Here is a 20,694-nt window from a genome sequence, read left to right on the forward strand (position 1 = left end):
CTGCTGGAGGGCAGGCCAACTGGGGAGAGTGCCAGACAGAGGGCAGCCCCCCTCTGCATAGGGGAGACATACAGAGGGAGGGAGCCTCTCCAAAGTCCTGACCCAGGCTCAAATGTCAGGATGGGAAGACTTGCCCTCTAGCTGGTTACATCCCTTCATGAGGTATTCAAGGCCACCTAGGCCTGCTTGTGCTGGGAGGGGGAGGGGTTGGAGTCCAACTGGTTCTGCCAGACTCTCATGTTGGCTTTATCAGCCCAGGAGGCCTGCAAGATTCACTGGTGGGCTCAGCACCCCGCATCCTGGGAGGTCTTCTGGGGGCTCTCCCAAGGGCCTTTCCCAAAAGTTGGTGGGCAGCAGGATACTTCCAGGATCCCCCAGGACTTCCCCTGGGGGTCTCTGGGTACCTATAAAAAGGGTGTCAGGATTGCAAGAATTGATGGTGGGAGTGTGTGTGTGTGTGTGTGGGGGGGGTCCATTAGGGACCCCTTGTCCAGACAGCCCCTTGGGAGGCCACCCAAAGAAGGAACCCTGGAGATCGCCAGGAGTTTGGGGTGTGAGGGGCTCAAAGGAGAGCTCTCTGTACCTACCTGCTCTAAGTTTTACGGCTTCGGCCCCAGCCCCCCCCCGCCAAGGGCACTTCTGGGGTTAGAAACTTCCCAGCGAGCCGGGAGGGGACCCTTCTCCAGACTAGGTCCAGGCATGCCTCTCCAAGGACCTCCTCACTCGCGTCGGTGCACCCATTTTGCAGAAGGGAAAGCAGACATCCGGGGAGCCGCGGCTGGCGCCTGGACTCCGAGGCTCCCTTTCGCACCAGCCCGGCTGGGCGTCGAACGTTACGCGGTCCCTGCCCCAGGAGGACTCCAGATTCTTTCGCGCATCACCCCAACCCCGGCGAGGCGCTCACAGGCAGGGAATGGGGCCGGGCCGCCGGCGATAATGACAGGGTCCGCGGCCTGTGGGTGGCGGCGGCTGAGGAAGCCAGAGGGATCCGGCTATTTCTGGCCGGGACGCGCCCACAGGCCGGGGCCAGGGATGGCCCGGCTTCCCGGCCCCCACCTCTGCCCTCCTCCCCAACCCCCAGGAGGGGCGGGGAGAGGCGCTGGTTGGAGAGCCCAAGGGGGCGGGGGCGGGGGCGCGGGCGGGCGGGGGGCGGAGCGGAGCCCCGGGCGCACCTCCGCAGTCCATTCGGGTCCCTCCTCTGCACTCCTCTCGGATCTGAGGCCGCCCGCGCTGTCGCTGCGGACGAGTGTCCCGCGGCGCCCCCCTCCCGCCGCCCCATCCGTCGGGCATGGACTCTGGCCGGGACTTCCTGACCCTGCACGGTGAGTACTCGGCCGGCTCGCGGGGGGACCCCGCCTGGGCCGACCTCGAGGAAAGCCGTTCCCGGCCCAGGGCAGAGGACCCCCGGTTCCTTCGGCCGTCCTCCGCCCCGCCCCGGGCCCGCCCCTCGTCCCTTTGGTCGCACGGAGGAAATCTCCACCCGGGACTGCCGGGCGCAACCCTGGGCGTTTCCAGGCTTGTTCCCCAGACCCGGCCGGTGGGGAGAAGAGGGGTGCGAGTCTGAAGACTTCCCTAAAGACGACCCCCGGCCCTGCCGCCTCGGGGACTCCCCCTCTCCCTATCCTAGTCACGGAAGGGTGGGCTCCAGGGTCCGGCGCGCTCGGAGGGACCGAGGAGGAAAGGAACCAGCATCCACGAATAACTGAGTTATCTTCGCCCAGTCCGGGCCGCCCAGAGAGGCTCCCCAAAGCCCAGGCGTGCCTGGACCGCGTCAGGGAGCGTAGGTGTGGCGGGGTGGGAAGGCTGGGGCGAGGAGGTGTGCGAGGTGAGGTCGGGCCGCTCCGCAGTAACTGCCCAGCGCAGAAATCCTAGTCAGCGACGCCCGGACTGGGAGGGGCAGCCCGATCGCCCCCATCTGCGCACCCTCCTGGCCGGACAGGCCTGAGTCTCAGCTCTAACTGCCTGCTGCTCCCCAGCTTTGTCCAGCCGAGCTCTGTCTCCTCCAACCGACCAGAAAACAGTCTGGGCCAGCTCCTTGCCCTATCGCCGTCTCTCCAGGAGAGAGAGCAGCCGCGGGCTCCGGACTGCAGGGCCTGGAGGTCTCCTAGCTGCACGGGGCCCCCAACCTGGACCTGGAATCTCTTTGCTCCAGCCTGGGGACTCACCCACTTTTAGCGAGCTTTGCCCTCCTGCCCCCCAGGTCATCTGCCAGCTCAGCAAACCCTGCCTCTCTTGCACCAATCACTGCTTAACCCGATCTCCCTCTGTTTTCTAGTACCTCTGGAGTCCGAGACTTTAGTGCCCACCACCTATCCACCTAAACCATGCATGGAGATAATAGAAGGGAAAGAGAAAGGCAGAGCCCTCCAGCTGTCCACTAGAGACCCTCTGGAATTCAGGGACACTCGGAGACGTTCCTTTCAGCCAGTGCCCAGTCTGTCTCATTTTCCTGGTTGGCCCAGACCTGGTCCCCATGGCCCAGAGAGACCTTACTCAGTGCCCACAGCTGTTACCCTCACACCAGTAGCCTCAAGGCAAACTCCTTCCGCTGGGTCATGGGATCCCTGCCCTTTCCAGGGCTCCCTCTTCTCCTCTCAGGACAGAGGTGTCTCAGTGCTCCTGCCATACTGGCAGGAAGGGAGGCTGGGCAGCTCAGAGGATCACAGTAGAGATCTCTGCTTTCTCTCTCATCATCCCTTAGCTAGTGCTGTGTACCCTGCAGACTGCCACCTCTTCCGTGCCAGCTTCACACTCAGACCTCCTACAAGCCCTCTGATCACCTCTGGCTACAGCTGTAGCCTCAGCTCATGTTAGAATGGGCTCCATCCTCAGGCCTCTGTGCCTTTCTCCAGTCTCTGTCCGTGGGCAGCCCTGGTATCTTCCCTGGAGAGGAAGCCATGTGGAGGCTCAGTCAGTGCCTCCCAGTTTTGTGGCATGGGCTTGGCAGCCCTGGTCCATCGTGTTTGAGACCTGCCTCCCAAGTGCCTGACAGTCCAGCTCTTCCTGTGGAGCTGGCAAGAACAGTGCGATCCCAAGCTGTCTCCCTGAAGGCCGTGCTGCTTCTAGCTCATCACCCAAAATTACGTCCCTTAACTGCCTTTTGTTCCCCCTGCAAAACATATCGGCAAGCAAGAATCTGTCAAGGAGAATTGGTGGTGGAAGGGTGTAGTCACTGTGCCCTGTGCTGTTCCAGGTTGTTTACACTTCCACTGGAGAGTCTGCATCTCTTTCATATTTTGGGTCCTCTAGCACTGGACACACTTTCTGGCTTGGGCAGTTGGGGGTCTGCTGCAGAAAGGCTCCCTCCATTGGCCTGGGGGGGTATGGGGGCCACCTAGATAAGAGATGTCCCTTCTGTCCTCGCCCCAGATGCATGCAGAGGCACTGTAGTATACAGACATGGATTATGGAAGTAGACTACCTGGGTTCAGGTCTTAGCTTTTTCATCTTAGACAAATCCCTTGACTTCTTGATGCCTCAGTTTCCTCATCTGTAAAATGGGGGATAAGAACACTACCTCCCTCATGGATTGCAGTAAGGATTGAATGAGCTAACACATACAAGGCAATAATGAGAAAAGTGCCTAGTACCAGCAGGTACAATGTTCCTACAGGAGGCCCACCCCCCAAGTGACCATGTCATGTGAGTACTTTGTGAGATGAGGGGGAATAAGGTAGTCCCTAGCCAGGAAAAATGGGACCAGAACTGGGTTTAAGAATCAAAGGGCTCCTGGGGAATTCCCTGTCAGTCCAGTGGTTAAGACTCCATGCTTCCACTGCCAGGGGCCGGGGTTTGAGTCCTAGTCGGGGAACTCAGATCCTGCAAGCCATGCAGTGAGGCCAAAAAAAAAAAAAGAAGAATCAGGGGCTCCTTCTGGTGCTTCTGAAGCCCTCAGACTGACGCTGTAGTCCCCTGGCCTCCTTCCCTACCCTACTTCCTTTGCTTGCTCCATTCTACCCAGGCCTGCACTGGCTTCTCCAGCAGGTTCCCAGATGTACCCAAAAAGACCTAACTTCCCAAACTCTCTCCTCACTGAACACATCCACCTCCACCTACACTAACTATTCAAACACTGAATCCCTCCCGCCCCACTGTAAAACCTGGCATTAGTAAAAGTGCAAGGTAGGGTGTATGAGGGGCCTCATCTTGGTCCCAGGAGACCTGGGCTGCAGTTCTAGACCTGGGTTCCAGTCCTAGCTTTGCCTCTACTTACATTGTGACCCTGAGCAAATCCCTTTGCCTGTCTGGGCCTGTTTTCTCATCCACGGGAAAGCAATACCTACTGATAGGGGATGTTGTGAGGACAAAGTACTAGTGGGCAAAGGAATTCTAGGTTGGCAAAGAAGCCAGTACCCCCAAGAGATAATGGTTCCAGATCCATCATAGCAATTTGGGGTGGCCAGCCCCCTACCCTCCTCAATTATGTTTCAAAGCTGTCTGTCCCTGGGATTCCATGCCCACACAACACAGACACACACTGATCCACACTGATCTTAACTTTTTTGTGCCCTGGACCACTTGGGCAGTTAGGTGAAGCCTGTGGACCCCTTCTCAGGATCATGTTTTTAAATGCATAAAATAAAATACATAAAATAAAATACATAAGAATTAAAAGGAAGCAAATTGTATTGAGATGTGATTCTATCCATAGGTCCTCGGGGAATCCTTGGCCCTCTGATTAAACCATTAAACCATCACGTGGTTTCTCTAAAACAGATGTTCCCCTTACAATCAGCTCCCTCAGCTCCAAATGAAGAACAATATTTCTGTGCCCATATTCCAGCTCATCTACATTAACACACATTCTCATGATTTATTTTTCTCCGAGGTGTGACCTTAGGCAAGTCGCTCTGCACTTCAGTTTATTGTTATTATTGCTGTGCTTGTCTGTGCTAATAACTGGCTTTGCCAGTGACTCACTGTCGATGCTGGTGACTGGAGCTGCCGTGAGGCGAGTGAAGGAACTATTCAGAGGCAGAGAGTAAAAGAGAGGAGTGAGTCAGGCCTCTGGGTGGTGTCCTGACCTTGGCACACAGTAGGGGCTCCATAAATAATTGCTGGGTGAATGAAAAGCAAGACGTAACTTACATGAAAGGGCCCACTGTTCCGAGCACACTGGCAGCACAGTTTCATATGGAGTTGGGAGTCCTCCTCACCTATTTATCAAAGCAAGCCTGTGTTAATGGACTCATTTTTAAGACCAGCATTTTTTCAAGAATTCCATTCGCATTTGGAGCCTCGGAGATTATCCCACTCAGGTAGCGAAATTTTCGGAGAAGGAAACAGGCCTGCCTGAGGTTTACATGTGAGGCAACAGCCCGTTGAGTCACAATGGATTCGTTGAGGAACTGAGGTGAAATATTTGGCGGGTTCCACTGTCCGGCCCGGGCTCCATCCCCGGCTCCTTCCTACCCCGCCCCACCCGGTAGTCCGCTAGACTCTGCAGCCCAGGCTGCCGCCCGGCCGGGCTTACCTCCCGGCTCAGTCTTGCCCAGCCCTCCAGTCCTCCGCCAGGCCTCCAGCTGAGTGTTTAGAATTCGCGGCTCAGGCTCCGCCCCCTGGTAGGACAGGCTCCGCCCCCTGGTAGGACTGCCTCCACAAGTCGAGGTTCCGCCCTCCCTGCCCTAAAACAAAAGGCCTTTGCAGTGAGGGACCCTCCCCCGGTTTGTCCCCTGGGCCCTGGCTCCGCCCCCGGCCGTCTTCCTGGATACCTCTGCCCCACGTCGCCTCGCAGACTCGGCTCCTCCCGCTCCCCACCTCTTTGGCTCTGGCTCCGCCCCAATCCGCTTTCTGGGCTCTGACTTTCACCACTGATCTTCTTCCCGGGTTATGAATTTGTCCCACTTCACCTCCCGGCCGCGGCTCCTCCTCCTCCTCTCCCCGCCTTGATTCCGCTCTCGCCGAACCTCCTGGGGGCATCGGTCCTTCCCCTCTAGAACTGTCCCTGCCTCCTAGGGTATGGCCCCGCCCCTTCAGCACAGATTTATGTACCGCCCCGCCTCTAGAGCCATGGCCCCACCCTTCACTGCCCCGCCCCCACGGGTTCTAGCCCCGCCCATCCACTCCAGGTCTCCGCCCCTGCTCCCCTCTAAGGAGCCCGTTCCGCTCCTAGGGCCAGGGCTGCCTTCTGGACGCCACACTGTCCCGGGCCAGGCGGGCCAGGCTCAGCGGGCGGCGGGGGCACTTCGGAACGTCATGCAGTGCCTGGGGGTCAGGCGCCGAAGCCGGAGCCAGAGCCGCTCCAGAGAGCTCTACCTGCAGGAGCAGAACCTCGAGGTGGCAGCTCTCAATGAGCAGAGGCTGGGTAAGGGATGCAGGGCGCGCCCCCACCCCCACCCCCGAGATCTGCGGAGGCTGGGAAGGCAGCTGGGACAGGACGCAGACTGTATGTTCCTGATCTCGGGGACTGGACCTGTTTAGTTCTGCGAGTGTGTGACCCACGGTGGGGCTGTGTTTGCGGGCATGGCATGTGGAGTGAGTACTGGGGGGGGGATTGGTTACCCTGCGCCTTGCCACCCCCAAACCATCCTGTTTACAAACCTAGTGGTGATTCTGTCACTTGTATGGTAGTGGGGGCCACTGTGCAGCAATGATGATATGCGATGCTGTGTAACCAAGTGGCACCAGTGTGACAGTGTGCGATCCAGGGTGATGCTGTGTACCATGTGTGACTGTGGGTGACCTAGGTGACAGAGTGATTCTGTCATCTCTGTTATGGTGTGTGTGTGCTCTGTGGGTTGTCTGCTGTTACTCTTTGTGGCAGCATGCCCCTGAGTTGTGGCTGTATAAGGTAATGTTCCCTAGCATTGGTCCTGTGGGCAAGCTTCTGAGTTCCGACTCTACCATGTAACTTCCTTGAGCCTCAGTTTCATCATCTGTAAAATGGGAATAATGATAGTGCCTTCCTCACAGGGTTGTTGGAGGGATTAAATACATGTGCTAAGAACAGGATTTTATTCAAACATGAACTATTATTATTATTATGGTGACTGCTATTATGACAACGATGATGTTCTGGCACTGTACATTTTGTGGCTGTGTGTGACTCCATGTAACAATATGTGTCACCGTGTGTGGCCCATTGTCTCTTGCCGGTTGTGTATGGCAGTGTGTGATGCGTACGGTGGTGTGGTGTGTGTGACTGTGTATGTGTGTGGCTATATCTGTGTAGCTGTGTATTGCTGTGAGTCCCAGACTCAGTTTGTTTCCATTAGGCCTCACCCTAGGTACATGGGCAGGGCTCCTGGCACTGCCTCCACTGCCAGCCTCCTATTAGCACTGTAGCCCCTCTGCACTCCCCATATGTGCCACTAGCCTGGGCAGGTTGGTGAGGCTGCAAGGTCAACCCAGGGGCCTGTGAGCTCAGAGGCCCCTCAGCACCACCCTCCCGCAGGAGGAGAAGGTGCTACAGCTGAGTGAGTGGGGCTGGGCGAAGGGGTGCCCATAGACCTTCTGGGTGCTAAGGGAGCAAGGGTGGGGGGGCAGGCAGCCCAGAGGCCTCAGAAACAAAAGGGCCTCAAATGAGGCTCAGAGATGGAGGTGTCTGCTTAGGTTGCCCAGCGGCCTGGAGGGCCACTAATATCAAGACCCACCTTGGGACCGAGGTCTGTGTTCAGGAAGCCATGTTGGCAGCCAGGGGACTTATCTCTGCCTGACCGCAGACAGGCTGCAGTCTGGCTCCAGGACAGGATGAACATGTCATCTGCTCACAGCCTTTTCCAGAACCGGAGGGTGGGGCTCACCTTCCGCCCCTGTGCGCCACCCTCCCCCCACCCCCACTCCCATCTGTGCCGTGTGTGCTGGGGGCGGGGAGGGGCGGTGCAGCCAAAGCCGGAGGGTAAGGAGATGACTGCCCCCCCCACCCCCCAGCTGACCTCAGCCTCGGAAAGGACAGTGGAATCCCCCGGCTGAGCTGAGGCTGAGGCAGCTCTCTCCTCCGGTGGCTGGGAACTACCCTTCCCGGCCTCTCGTCTTGAGCCCCACAGACACAGCCACCAGTTGAGGACATCCTGCAGGAGCCCGCTCCTCCCTCACTGGGCCTCCCCTGGGGCTGGAGGGAAACTGCTGACACTAAGGCAGGGGGTGGAGAGAGTTGGGACCAAGGTGGGGGAAGGTCACATCAGACTGTCACCTCTGAGGAGGCCTTGAGACACCTCCTCACCCAGTGCTGTTGGGGGAACAGAGGCAGAGAGAGAAGGAGGTTTCCTGAAGCCACGGGTGTGGGGGCCTGTTAGCACGTGGCTGTGTCTCCACTGGAAGCAGGAGGTTGGGGAGGGATAGGGGGTGAGTGGCTGAGGCCCGGGGAAGTGGTCCAGAGATTCTGTAGGTCCTGAGTGTGTGTGGAGCAGGCTGGCTGGGGCATAGGGAGTGGGGTCATGGATAAACTGGGAGAGCCCATCAGGGGCTGGGGATTTGGGATCAGAAAGGAAAAGCCTATAGGCCTAGGCACAGGCCCCTCAGACTGGACCCGCACGGTCCCTGCTGCCACCACTCTGCTGGAGCAGAAGGATAAAGATTGCTGAAAAGCCACAGAGTTTTTGTTTAGGGGCCAGAAGTGAGGTGAGGTAGTCTATCGGCTCTGAATAGAGCTGGCTGCTGGACTCCATGTGGCCAGGGTGATAGGCTAGGGTGGTCTTTTGGTCCCAGCTTCCTTCAGGTCACTCTGACCCCTAGGAGGAGCCCACTAAGTCTTTCGGAGCCAGGCCATTTCCTAGGCATCTGGTCACCCAGGAACCAGGTGTTCTTGAATTAGCTGCCCTCTCTTTGTCCATTCAGCTGTGTGTGGCAGGTCATAGTGTATAAAGTGTGGCCATGAGTGGGTGGGTGTCCAACGGTTTGCATGGCCTCAGCTGGCATCAGAGATGCCTTCCTGGAGAAGGCAGAGCTCCAGAATCAGGTTGGAACAAGGGTGACGGAGGGAGAAGTGAACAGAGAGCTGAGGATGAGGCTGGTGAAAAATGGGCTGAGAGGGTCCAGTGGTGGGCATAGCCAGCATGGGGCCTGGGGCAGCAGGGACCCTAGAGGAGGTAGCATCTTACCAGCTCTGCCCCCTAGGCCTACAGGATGACAAGGACCTACAGGCACTGCTGAAGGGTAGCCAACTCTTGAAGGTGAAGTCCAACTCATGGCGGAGAGAACGCTTCTACAAGCTGCAGGAGGACTGCAGGACCATCTGGCAGGAGTCCCACAAGGTCATGCGGACCCCAGAGTCCCAGCTGTGTGAGTGCCCTGGGCTGCAGGGGGAGGGGCAGGGTGCTGCACCTGCGCTTGGATGGGGAAACTGACACTGGTCAGGGTGGGGTGGGGCTGGAGGTCAGTCGTGGACCAGGACCAAAAGTAGGGAAACTGAGGCCTGGCCTGGTGGGGCAGAGGTCGGTAATGCAAACAGGACCAGATATGGGGAAACAGGCTGGCTAGGGTTGGGGAGAGGAGCCAGTTAAATCACTGATAGGGAAACTGAGGCCTAGCCTGGGCTAGAGAGGGCAGTCATGGACCAAGGACCACAGATGGAGATGCTCAAGCCTTTTGGGGGTGGGACTCCACAGCTATGACCACAGATGGGGAAAGCCGGGCTCCCAAGTAGGGAGGGAGCTGGACAGTGTTGCCTGAATTCCCAGGTATCCACCCAGACATTTGTGGGAATAGGGCCCAGGTGTGGTGAGGCCCAAAGTCCAGGGGCAGATAAGGCCCTTCCAGGTAGCAGTGGCCAGGATGTGAGGTGGGGCTGCAGGAGGCAGCTCCTCCCTGGGCTGGGGCCAGAACAGGGAGCCTGGGGTAGAGCAGGGCTGGGACTTGCACAGAGAGGCCTTGGCTGGGCAGCTCCCTTGGGGTTGTGGGCCTGAGGGCTTTCTGGAAGCTTTGGAAAAGGTGCAAGAAGCCAGAGCTCAGGCCTGCACATGGAGAGTGCCTCCTGCAAGGTCTTAGGAAGAAAGTTCTGCCAACTGCTGCGGCCCTCTTACACAGAATGCCCTAAACATTTTGTAAAATGAGAGGTTCCCTCTGCACCTTTACTTGGTGGGAAAATTTTAGACCAAAGCTATCCAAAAGAACTTTCTATAATAATGGGAATGTCCTATATCTGTGCTGTCCAATATGTCAGCTACTAGCCACCTGTGGCCACTGAGCACTTGAATTATGGCTAGTGTGACTGAGGAACTGAATTCTTTTTTTTTTTTTTTTTTTGGCTGTGTCACTGCACGGCATGTGGGATCTTAGTTCCCTGACCAGGGATTGAGCCTGAGCCCCCTGCTTTGGAAGTGTGGAGTCTTAACCACTGGACTGCCAGGGAAGTCCCACAAATTCTTAATTTTACTGAACTTTAACTAATTTATATCTAAATAACTACGTGTGGCTGGTGGTACAGAAGGATCACTGCAGCTGGATTTCTCACACAGTCCAAGTCCCTGGAAATCCCTCACCCACGCACCTGCCCTCGGCTGTGGAGATGGGGCAGGCAGGGTCAGCCCACTGGCAGGTCTCTGGGGAGTGGGACCAGACACAGGTGACAGGGCCCAGGTGGGAAGGGGGAGGAGAAAAGGGAGGGGCAGCCCACTGAGGGTGTCTCAGGAAGGGTCTGCCAGGCCCCAGGACACTGGACAGAAACCTGAGAAGGTGTGGCCTGTGGCAGGTCAGAGGGGAGGCAGGACAGGAGCAGGGTTGGATGCAGAGAGCCCCGTTGGGTCCTGGGGGCAGCGGGCCATGGGAGGTCTGAGCAGGGCAGGGCAGGGTGGGAGGGGATGGAGCCTGAAGCGCTCTCAGGAAACTACCCTGCGTGCCTGTTGGCCACGTAGCACAGGAGTGACCTGGCCCTTGCCTCTGTCTGTGGCTCCAGCCAGGTTCCTTCACAGGCCTCTGCCCTGATATGGGGTTTCCTGTTAGACGCTGGCGGTTGGCGGCACCGTGGGAATGGGGCATCATACTGTCTGAGCCCTGGGGACTCCTGGGAGCCCACCCCCCAGCCAGTACACATGCATGGTTCCCAGTGTGAGCCAAGCACTTGGTGGGGGTGGGCAGGGGGCAGTCTGAGGAGTGGGAGATGTGGGCCTTTCCAGACCTGGGCTGGTGAGCTGGGAACCTCATACCGGCACAGCTGGGAGCGCAAGGGTCCGGAAGTTGCCCCCATCCCGACGCCACTAGCCTCCCTCAGCTCTGGTTCCCATAGGCAGACAAAGATTATCATCAGCAGGGAAGGCGTCTGGATTCTCTCTCCGGTGCCGGTGCGGGAGCTGGCCTCCGCTGCCCAGGCTTCCTGTTTCCAGTCCCAGCCTGGGGCAGCTGCAGCTGGTGTGGGACCTAGAGGGGCACGGGAGGCTGTGAGCGGAGCGATTCAGCAGGAATATCCTCTGCATCCCAGAGGCCCAGGGTTCGCGTGTCTCACACCTCAGAGCCTGCTTCCCGGACAGGCACATGCCACACATCTGGGGCCTGCAGGTGGCCAGGAGGCCACCACCAGGAAGGACAGGCAGGCTTTCAGCCAGAGCTGGTCTAGACCCAGGAAAGGTGGACATGGATGGCTCAGGATGGGCATGGGGATGGGGCAGGGGCAGAGCCTGGCTCCTGATGTGGGGGAGGCCCAGCATAAGCCCCTCCCAGCCAGGCCAGGGAGGGCACCTTGGGGTTCCAGGCAGGTGAGCAGGGCCTTGCTGCTCCCTGAAGCTTGGAAGGTTGGGCTGTGACAGGACAGCCCCCGCCCCTGGTTCCCAAGGGCAGAATGATGTCATCTCAGACCCCCAGGAGCACCCTGCAGTCTACCTCTTGGGATCCTGGAGCACCATTCCTGCCAAGGGGCTCCCTGAGATCAGGACACACAGATACATGCAGGGCAAGGCCCTGGCTGCTCCCCTGACACAAGCACTTCTCCCTCTGCCAGGAGAGGGGCCTGGAGTCTCCCATGGCTGTCTTGAGGGAGGCGAAGGGCCCAAAGTCAAGCACGACAGGAGAGTGTGTGGCCTCCTCTCCGTCACAGGCCCCAAGCTCCAGAATGGTCTCTCCCTATCTCTGTCTGAGAGCCCTGCCCTGCCCCACTCCTCTCCCAGGGGCCCTGCTTCCTCCCAGCACAGAAACAGGAGGCCTGGGACCCTAGGTGCCCTTCCCACCCTAAAGTCAATCTCTCTCTGCCTGGGTGTTTCCACTCTGCATGCTATAGCTGTGTCCCGTTCCTTCTTCACCTCGGTCTCTTTTTGTCCCCTGCTCTGCCCACCCTCCTGCCCCTCACGGCTCTCTCTGCCCACCTCCACCCCCTTCTTGCAGTCTCCATCGAGGATATTCAGGAGGTGCGGATGGGGCACCGCTCAGAGGGCCTGGAGAAGTTTGCCCGGGATGTGCCTGAGGACCGCTGCTTCTCCATCGTCTTCAAGGACCAGCGCAGCACTCTAGACCTCATCGCCCCATCGCCCACCGACGCCCAGCACTGGGTGCAGGGCCTGCGCAAGATCGTCCATCACTCGGGCTCCATGGACCAGCAGCAGAAGCTGCGGCAGTATCCTTTTGGTGGCAGTGGGTCCAGGCCCAGCGGGTGGATACTGGCTATGGTCGTCCCCAGGACAACCTGGGTATGGAAGACACGCAGCTTGGGCCATCATACCAAAATACCATAGACTGGGTGGCTTAAACAACAGAAATTAATTTTCTCACGGTTCTGGAGGCTGGAAGTCCAAGGTCAGGGTGCCAGAAGGGTCGGGTTCTGGTGGGAGCTCTCTTCCTGGCTTGTAGATGGCTGCCTTCTTTCTCACTGTCTTACATGGCAGACAGAGAGAGAGAGAGAGAGAGAGAGAGCGAGAGAGAGAGCGAGCGCAAGATCTCTGGTGTCTCTTCTTTTTTTCATTTCTCTTTTAAAAAATAAATTTATTTATTTATTTGTTTATTTTTGGCTGCATTGGGTCTTCGTTGCTGCCCGCGGGCTTTCTCTAGTTGTGGTGAGCGGGGGCTACTCTTTGTTGCAGTCCGCGGGCTTCTTATCACGGTGGTTTCTCTTATTGCAGAGCACGGGCTCTAGGAGCACAGGCTTCAGTAGTTGTGGCAGGCGGGCTTCAGTAGTTGTGGCACACGGGCTCGGTAGTTGTGGCTTGCGGGCTCTAGAGCGCAGGGTCAGTAGTTGTGGCACACGGGCTTAGTTGCTCCGCGGCATGTGGGATCTTCCCGGACCAGGGCTCGAACCCGTGTCCCCTGCATCAGCAGGCGGACTCTCAACCACTGTGCCACCAGGGAAGCCCTCTGGTCCATTTTTTAATTGAGTTGTCTTTTTATTATTGAGTTGTAAGAGTTTTTTTTTTTAATATTCTAAATATTTTTAAAATATTCTAATATTTTAAAAATATTCTTATCAGATATACGCTCTGCAAATAATTTCTCCCATTCTGTGGGTTCTTTTCTTTTTTTGGTGGTATTCTCTGAAGCACAAAAGTTTTTAGTTTCAGTGAAGTCTAATTCATTTACTTTTTGCTTTTGTTGCTTGTGTTTTTTGATGTCACATCTAACCTAAAGTCACAAACATTTACTCATATATTTTCTTCTTATAGTTTTAGCTCTTGCATTTAGGTCTTTGATCCATTTTGAGTTAGTTTCTGTGTATGGTGTGGTGAGGGATCCAACTTCATTTTTTTGCATGTAGACATATAGCTGTTCCAGCACCATTTGTTGAAAAGACTATTCTTTCTTCATTGAATCGTCTTTACACCATCGTCAAAAAATCAACTGACCATAAATATGAGGGTTTATTTCACGACTCTCAGTTTTCTTCCATTTACCTAAATGTCTCTTCTCACACCAGAACCACAATGTTTTAGTTACCGTAACTTTGTACGACGTTTTGAAATCGTGAAGTGTGAGTCTTCTAAATTTGTTCTTTTTTTTTCAAGATTGTTTTGACTGTTCTGGGTCCCTTGAATTTCCATATGAATTTGAGGATTGGGTTGTCAATTTCTGCAAAGTAGCCAGCATGACTGTGATAGGTATTGTGTTGAATCTGTAGATCAGTTTGGAGAGTATTTCTCATTAAACAATATCAAGTCTTCTTTCTGATCAGCAAATATGGGGTATCTTTCCATTTATTTAGATCTTTAATTTCTTTGAACAATGTTTTGTGGCTTTCAGAGTATAAGTTATGCATTAAAAGAATTTGTATTTTTATTCATTTTTATGCTACTGTATGGAATTATTTTATTACATTTTCTGATTATTCATTGCTAATGTAGATCCAGCTCCTTTGGGGGACACATTTTGAACCCTGTTAGCTCCCTTTACTGTGTGCTTTTCAGCATTTCAAAGACTTTTAAGTGTCTTTTCTCAAGGCTATGTCTGCCTGATTTTGAGCTTTCTTTTTTAAATTTTAATTGTTATTTATTTTTTGCCATGCCTCGAGGTATGCGGGATTTCCAGGGATTGAACCCGTGCTCCCTGCAGTGGAAGCGCAGAGTCTTAACCACTGGACCACCAGGGAAGTCCCTGAGCTTTCTTAAAAGCCCAATTCTGTGGCACTTTTGTGATAGTCACTCCTTTCGCACAGGCATGCACTTGGACAATCTCATGGCCTCTGCAGGCTTCTGCAGCCCAGACCTTGAGATCATAAAGCCATCCCAGCTTGCTGAAGAGCAGTTGGCACTGGGACCTCATGCTTGGGTGCACCACTCTGAACTTGATTTTTTAACCTGCAATTCTACTATAATTTTTTTAATGTAAATACATATATTTACATAAAACATACATATATATAAATAAAGATTTTAAAATATGGGTAGGTTAGAATGAAATTTTAAAGGCCCAGAAAACCCACCTCCTCCAGAAACTGCTATTTGGGTTCTCCCTTTAATCTTTTCTGGCTGCATTTCATTTTGCCTAATGATGCGTTTGCCAAAAATAGTGGAGATTATACATTTGTATCCATTTTCTGTGTAACATTATATCATAATTATTTCCCTGTGTTAGTATAGTCTCCATAAAGAGCTTTATTAATGACTGTGTACTATTCCACTGAATGGATGGACTATAAATTAGTGATCCATTCTTTTAGTGTCAAACATTTCATTTCCTTCACCACTATAAATAACATTGCAAAGAACTATGTTCATAAAACCTTTCAGTATTTAGGAGTATTTCCTTACCAATGGATTCCTAGAAGTGGAATTACTGAGTCAACTGATGTAACAGGTTAAAGCTTTAGCTATCCCTCCATCATTTTCCTAAGGGTTGTACTGATTTACTTTTTGCCCACGTGATGGATTTGAGTGTCCATTTCACCTCACCCTTACCTGCACTAGGTAATATACTTTTAAGTTGCTAAATTTTAGTTTAAGAAATTGCATCTCATTTCCAAATTGTTAATAACTTTGACTACTAGTAATGTTTGCGAAAGGTCAGTTTATATCCCTTTCTCATTTAGTTATTAGGGTCATCCTACTGTTTTCTTTTAAATTAATTCTTCAAAGGCTTTGCTGCAAATGCTTCCTCCAGTCTGTCAGATAGATGACTTTAGTTTTTCTTTATTTAATCCTCAGAATTTTAAAAAGTTTATATGGCATGATTTATGTTGCTGTTTCTTTTGTGATTTCTTCTGAAACCTGCTATCATGTTTTCATTGTACTCATGAGCTCCCATTGTCTTGTTCTACAGTTAGCTCTCTGTTTTCTGTGGACTGTAGTGTGCAGCTCCTCCTTCTCTAGTTCTCAAGGTCAATTCTGTTGGGAGAGATAGAGGGAATGGAGAAGTGGAGGCCTAAGTGCCCCAATCATGACACCATGATCCAGGCTTTGTTTTTGCATGTGATGTCCCCACCTTCTGATCAGTGGCTTGAAATTTGCTGTTTCCTACTAAATAAGCCTCAAGTGCTTTCGTCAGAAAGCACTATATACTATATAGTGTATAGTATAATTATATACTGTATAGATATATACTATATCTATAATTGGGTAACAATTATATACCGAAAAGGACATACCTTGAAATGTTAACAGTAGTTACCCCTGGGTGATAGGATTATGGGGGCTTTGTTTATTTACTTTTCTGCATTTTCTAAATTGTCTGTAATGAACCCTTTTAGAGTGAGAAAAGAAATGTTTTTGAAATTTTGAAAGGGTTCAAAGCCAGAAAACAGGAAAAAGACTCCTTCGTTGGATGTCACATTTCCTCCAAAGAGGCCACCAGGTCTTCCCTCTGAAATGAGGATGTGCCAAAAGTCAGGCCTGTGAGGAGCTGTGTCTACAGGGGACCTCAGTCCACCTGGGCCCGGGAGTTGACCCTGAGCTTGGATCATGGCTGTGGCTGGGACCTCGGGGGTCCCAGTGCTCCTGGGTTCTTTCCTTACTTCTTGCCCAGCTGGATTCATTCCTGCTTGAGAAAAGCTGACAAAAACAAGGACAACAAGATGAACTTCAAGGAGCTGCAGAACTTCCTGAAGGAGCTCAACATCCAGGTGGACGACAGCTATGCCCGAAAGATCTTCAGGGTAAGGCAGGATGTGAGGGCTGGGTCTGCCTGGCAGTGTGTCCTTGACTGAAGCCCGAGACCTGCTCTGAACCCTGCCCACCTGGCGTCCTGGCTCTGCAGGAATGTGACCACTCTCAGACAGACTCCCTGGAGGATGAGGAGATCGAGACCTTCTACAAGATACTGACCCAAAGGAAGGAGATTGACCTCACCTTCAAGGAGGCTGCGGGCTCGGAGGAGACCCTGTCAGTGGATCAGTTAGTGATCTTCTTGCAGCACCAACAGCGGGAGGAGGCGGCGGGGCCTGCACTGGCCCTCTCCCTCATTGAGCGCTACGAGCCCAGCGAGACGGGTGAGGGCCTGTGACCTGTAGTCCCAGGGCCACACAGGGTGGGGAGACCCCTGGGGAGACGGCAGCCCAAGAGTAGGGAGCTGGAGGGAAGGGGGCGCCTCAGCCAGGCCCAGGGCCCCTGGTCCGTATCTCTCTGCCCCAGGAAAGCAGATGGGAGGCAGGGACCCTCTCTTGGTTCCTCCTTCAGGGGATTTGAGGACCCCTCCCCCAGGAAATGGAGAGAGAGAAGGCTGGAAAAGCAGGCACTTTTCCTGCCTCCCTCTTTGTGCCCATGCTGGCCACAAAGCTTTAAGACGTCAGATGGGGGCCCAGTCCTGGAGAAGGAGGAGATGAGGCCCTGCCCTCAGCGGGGGGCCTCACAGCATGGGGGACAGAGGAGGAGGAGACAGGGCCCCACCCTGGGGTAGTCACGGTCTGGTCAAGAGACTTGTAAGCTTAGCCGCTTCCAAGAGGTACCGAGGACCAGCTCAGGACGGGAGGCAGGGGGAGTAGGGGGGAGGGGAGGGGGAGGGGAGGGGGAGGGGCCCCTCCCCCGAGAGCGGCGGCGCCAGCCTAGGGTTCTGACGGGCGCCGGCTTCCCGCCTCCCAGCCAAGGCGCGGCGGCAGATGACCAAGGACGGCTTCCTCATGTACCTGCTCTCGGCCGACGGCAGCGCCTTCAACCGGGCGCACCGGCGGGTCTACCAGGACATGGGCCAGCCGCTCAGTCACTACCTGGTGTCTTCCTCTCACAACACCTACCTGCTGGAAGACCAGCTCACGGGCCCCAGCAGCACCGAAGCCTACATCCGGTGGGGCCGGGAGGCCTGGGCATGATGGGGCGGGGTGGGCGGGACCTGGTCGTGATGGGGCGGGGCCGGGCGGGACCTGGTGGGGCAGGCGGGACCTGGGCGGGACCCGGCCGGGACCGAGGGGCCTAGCCGCCGTCCCACTCGCAGGGCGCTGTGCAAAGGCTGCCGCTGCCTGGAGCTCGACTGCTGGGATGGGCCCAACCAGGAACCAGTCATCTATCACGGATACACCTTCACCTCCAAGATCCTCTTCTGCGACGTGCTCAGGGCCATCCGGGACTACGCCTTCAAGGTGGGCGCGCTTCTGGGCCTGAGGAAGGGGATGCTCGGGCCCACCCACCCCTCCTAATCCGCCCTTGGGCCTCCAGGCGTCCCCCTACCCCGTCATCCTGTCCCTGGAGAACCACTGCAGCCTGGAGCAGCAGCGTGTGATGGCGCAACACCTGCACACCCTCCTGGGCCCCATGCTGTTGGATCGGCCACTGGACAGGGTCACCACCAGCCTGCCTTCCCCTGAGGTGCCCGATGGGGTGGGGTGCCCAGAGGAGAGGGCAGGGGACCGACCGCGAGGCCGGCTGCGTCTTGACCGGCTGCCGCTCCACCCTTAGCAACTGAAGGGGAAGATCTTGCTGAAGGGGAAGAAGCTTGGGGGGCTCTTCCTTCCTGGAGGGGAAGGCAGCCCTGAGGCCACTGCGGTGTCAGACGAGGATGAGGCTGCTGAGATGGAGGATGAGGCAGTGAGGAACCAAGTGCAGCACAAGTCCACGGTTTGAAGGGGGGCTGTGGTGCGGGGAGGGGAAGGGGGCAGCCCCGGGGCCCTCCCCCACCCCCCATCACACTGTGGGCTGCTCGCCTTGTCCGGGGTCTCTGTGGCTGTCACTCAGACCCTCTGCACCCCCTCTCTGTCTCCCTCTCTGTTCTCTGTATCTGGGTTTCTGGCTCTCTCAGTGCCCACCTGCCCCAACCTCTGAATCTAACTTGGGCCTCCCCATGGCCCCCAGGAGGACAAGCTCAGACTAGCAAAGGAGCTCTCAGATATGGTCATTTACTGCAAGAGCGTCCACTTTCTGGGCTTCTCCACTCCTGGCACCCCTGGGCAGGCTTTCTATGAGATGGCATCCTTCTCCGAGAACCGCGCCCTCCGACTGCTCCAAGAATCAGGTGAGCCCGGCCCTGTCCCCCCAGGGTGCTGTCCATCTGTCTGACCACCTGAGCTGGCCAGGGTCAGGACTGGCTCCCACCCCTCCGGACATCGCCCAGAGCTGGCACCCCACGCTGTTACCAGACAGAGCTGGTAGGGAGGGGCTTGGGCTCACCAGGAGGCCTCCGCTTCTGATGAGCCCACATCCCCCTCAGGAAACAGCTTTGTCCGCCACAACGTGAGTCACCTGAGCAGGATCTACCCCGCAGGGTGGAGAACAGATTCCTCCAACTACAGCCCTGTGGAGATGTGGAATGGGGGCTGCCAGATCGGTACGGGCTGGCTGGGGCTTGGAGGAGGCCTGGGTGAGGGTTTCCGCCTGGAGGGCCAGGGGCCAGGAGCCTCTGGGGACCCAGGCAGAGCCAGATGCAGGGATCTGTGGGCTCAGGAGCTGGTAATCTCAGTCTGGAAATATCCCCCACCAGCAAATACAGCGTCTGAAATCCCACTGTTAGCACACTTGTCCTTTGAATTCTGGCACCAGAAATGGAATGCAAGGGTGGTGTGGTGGGTCAGTTAGGGTGGCAGGAGGGCAGTAGGCATTGGAGTGATCCTGGACTCTGCTTCTGCCTCACCGTGTGACTCTGGGCCTCAGTGTACCCCAAGCAGGCTGGGCTCTGGGGCCCCTGAGGCCAGCCCACAGCCTGTGACTGCTCCGTCCTGCCTGTAGTGGCCCTGAACTTCCAGACACCTGGGCCAGAGATGGACGTATACCAGGGCCGATTCCAGGACAATGGGGCCTGTGGGTATGTGCTGAAGCCTGCCTTCCTGCGAGACCCCAACTCCACCTTCAACTCCCGTGCCCTGGCTCAGGGGCCCTGGTGGACTCGGAAGCGGCTCAATGTCAGGGTATGGCCAGCCACCGGAGGGACAGGTGCCATGGGCCTCGCTTCCCCCTCGCTACCATCCTGAACCCTTAACTGTCCCCCGCCTTTCCTCAGGTCATCTCAGGGCAGCAGCTGCCAAAAGTCAACAAGAATAAGAATTCAATTGTGGACCCCAAGGTGACAGTGGAGATCCATGGTGTGGGCCAGGACGTGGCCAGCCGCCAGACCGCTGTGGTCACCAATAACGGTACATGCTGGGCCTGGGCTGGGCCCGGCTTCTGGAGCTGGTGTCCATGCTGTTGACATGGTGCCTGCACCCCTAGGTTTCAACCCATGGTGGGACGCAGATTTTGAGTTCGAGGTGATTGTGCCTGAGCTCGCCCTCGTGCGCTTTGTGGTGGAGGACTACGATGCCTCCTCCAAGAACGACTTCATTGGCCAGAGCACCATCCCCTTGAACAGCCTCAAGCAGGGTGAGTGTTTGTGGAGGGAGGGGACGACTCGAGGGCAGGCATCTCTTGGGAAGGGGCCGGCTATTCCTCAAAGCATCCTCCCTAAGTGACCAGAACTCCCCCTGTGCGCCCCTCCCCGCCCATCCGCCTGCCAGGATACCGCCACATCCACCTCCTGTCCAAGAACGGAGACCAGCACCCGTCTGCCACCCTCTTTGTGAAGGTGGGCCTCCAGGACTAGGCTCGGGGAGTCTGGTGAGGGCTGCCCCGAGCGGACCAGGCCGTCTGTCTACATCTGGGGGCAGGACGGGCTGCTCCCAACCTCTCGCTCAGAGCTGGCAGCCCCGCACTGCCTTCAGCTCCAACCTACTGTCTGTGTTGCTGCCTCTCGGGAGCCCAGGAGCTGGCCCAGTCCCTGGAGCTGTCCTCAATTCCGTTAGGAATGACACTGCAGCCCGCTCCATCTTCCAGCCAGGCCCTAGGTTGAGGGTTTTTATAAAAATCATAAGACTAAGTACTGTGGTCTCTTTACCTGGACACCGGAAAAATCCCTGTAAAGCATGCGTGCGTGTGTGCATGCCCCAGAGCACTGGAGCCCCAGCACCTCACTCTCCACTTCTCCATCCTCACACTGGAGCACCCTCACACATCT

At 55.8% G+C, this 20,694-nt stretch overlaps 1 protein-coding gene across 2 annotated transcripts; it reads left to right on the forward strand.

Annotated features, from left to right (window-relative positions):
* Positions 1-1,288: 1,288 nt before the first annotated feature.
* On the forward strand, positions 1,289-20,556 carry PLCD1 (phospholipase C delta 1; the record flags this gene model as incomplete). 2 transcript variants are annotated; one of them, XM_079712733.1, is made up of 16 exons in its annotated part: positions 1,289-1,322; positions 6,113-6,304; positions 9,055-9,219; positions 12,250-12,478; positions 16,309-16,438; positions 16,540-16,771; positions 17,361-17,562; positions 17,710-17,854; positions 17,931-18,080; positions 18,171-18,329; positions 18,564-18,723; positions 18,919-19,035; positions 19,434-19,612; positions 19,705-19,837; positions 19,914-20,063; positions 20,198-20,556. In XM_079712733.1, 16 exons carry the CDS (start codon positions 1,289-1,291, stop codon positions 20,281-20,283), a joined length of 2,463 nt encoding a protein of 820 aa, XP_079568859.1. In that variant the 3' UTR covers positions 20,284-20,556. The 2 variants fall into 2 exon arrangements, with proteins under 2 accessions (XP_079568859.1, XP_079568860.1); XM_079712734.1 differs by lacking the exon at positions 6,113-6,304.
* Positions 20,557-20,694: the final 138 nt, after the last annotated feature.

The sequence above is a fragment of the Hyperoodon ampullatus genome, assembly GCF_949752795.1.
Source record: "Hyperoodon ampullatus genome assembly, chromosome: 10".
NCBI lineage: Eukaryota > Metazoa > Chordata > Mammalia > Artiodactyla > Ziphiidae > Hyperoodon > Hyperoodon ampullatus.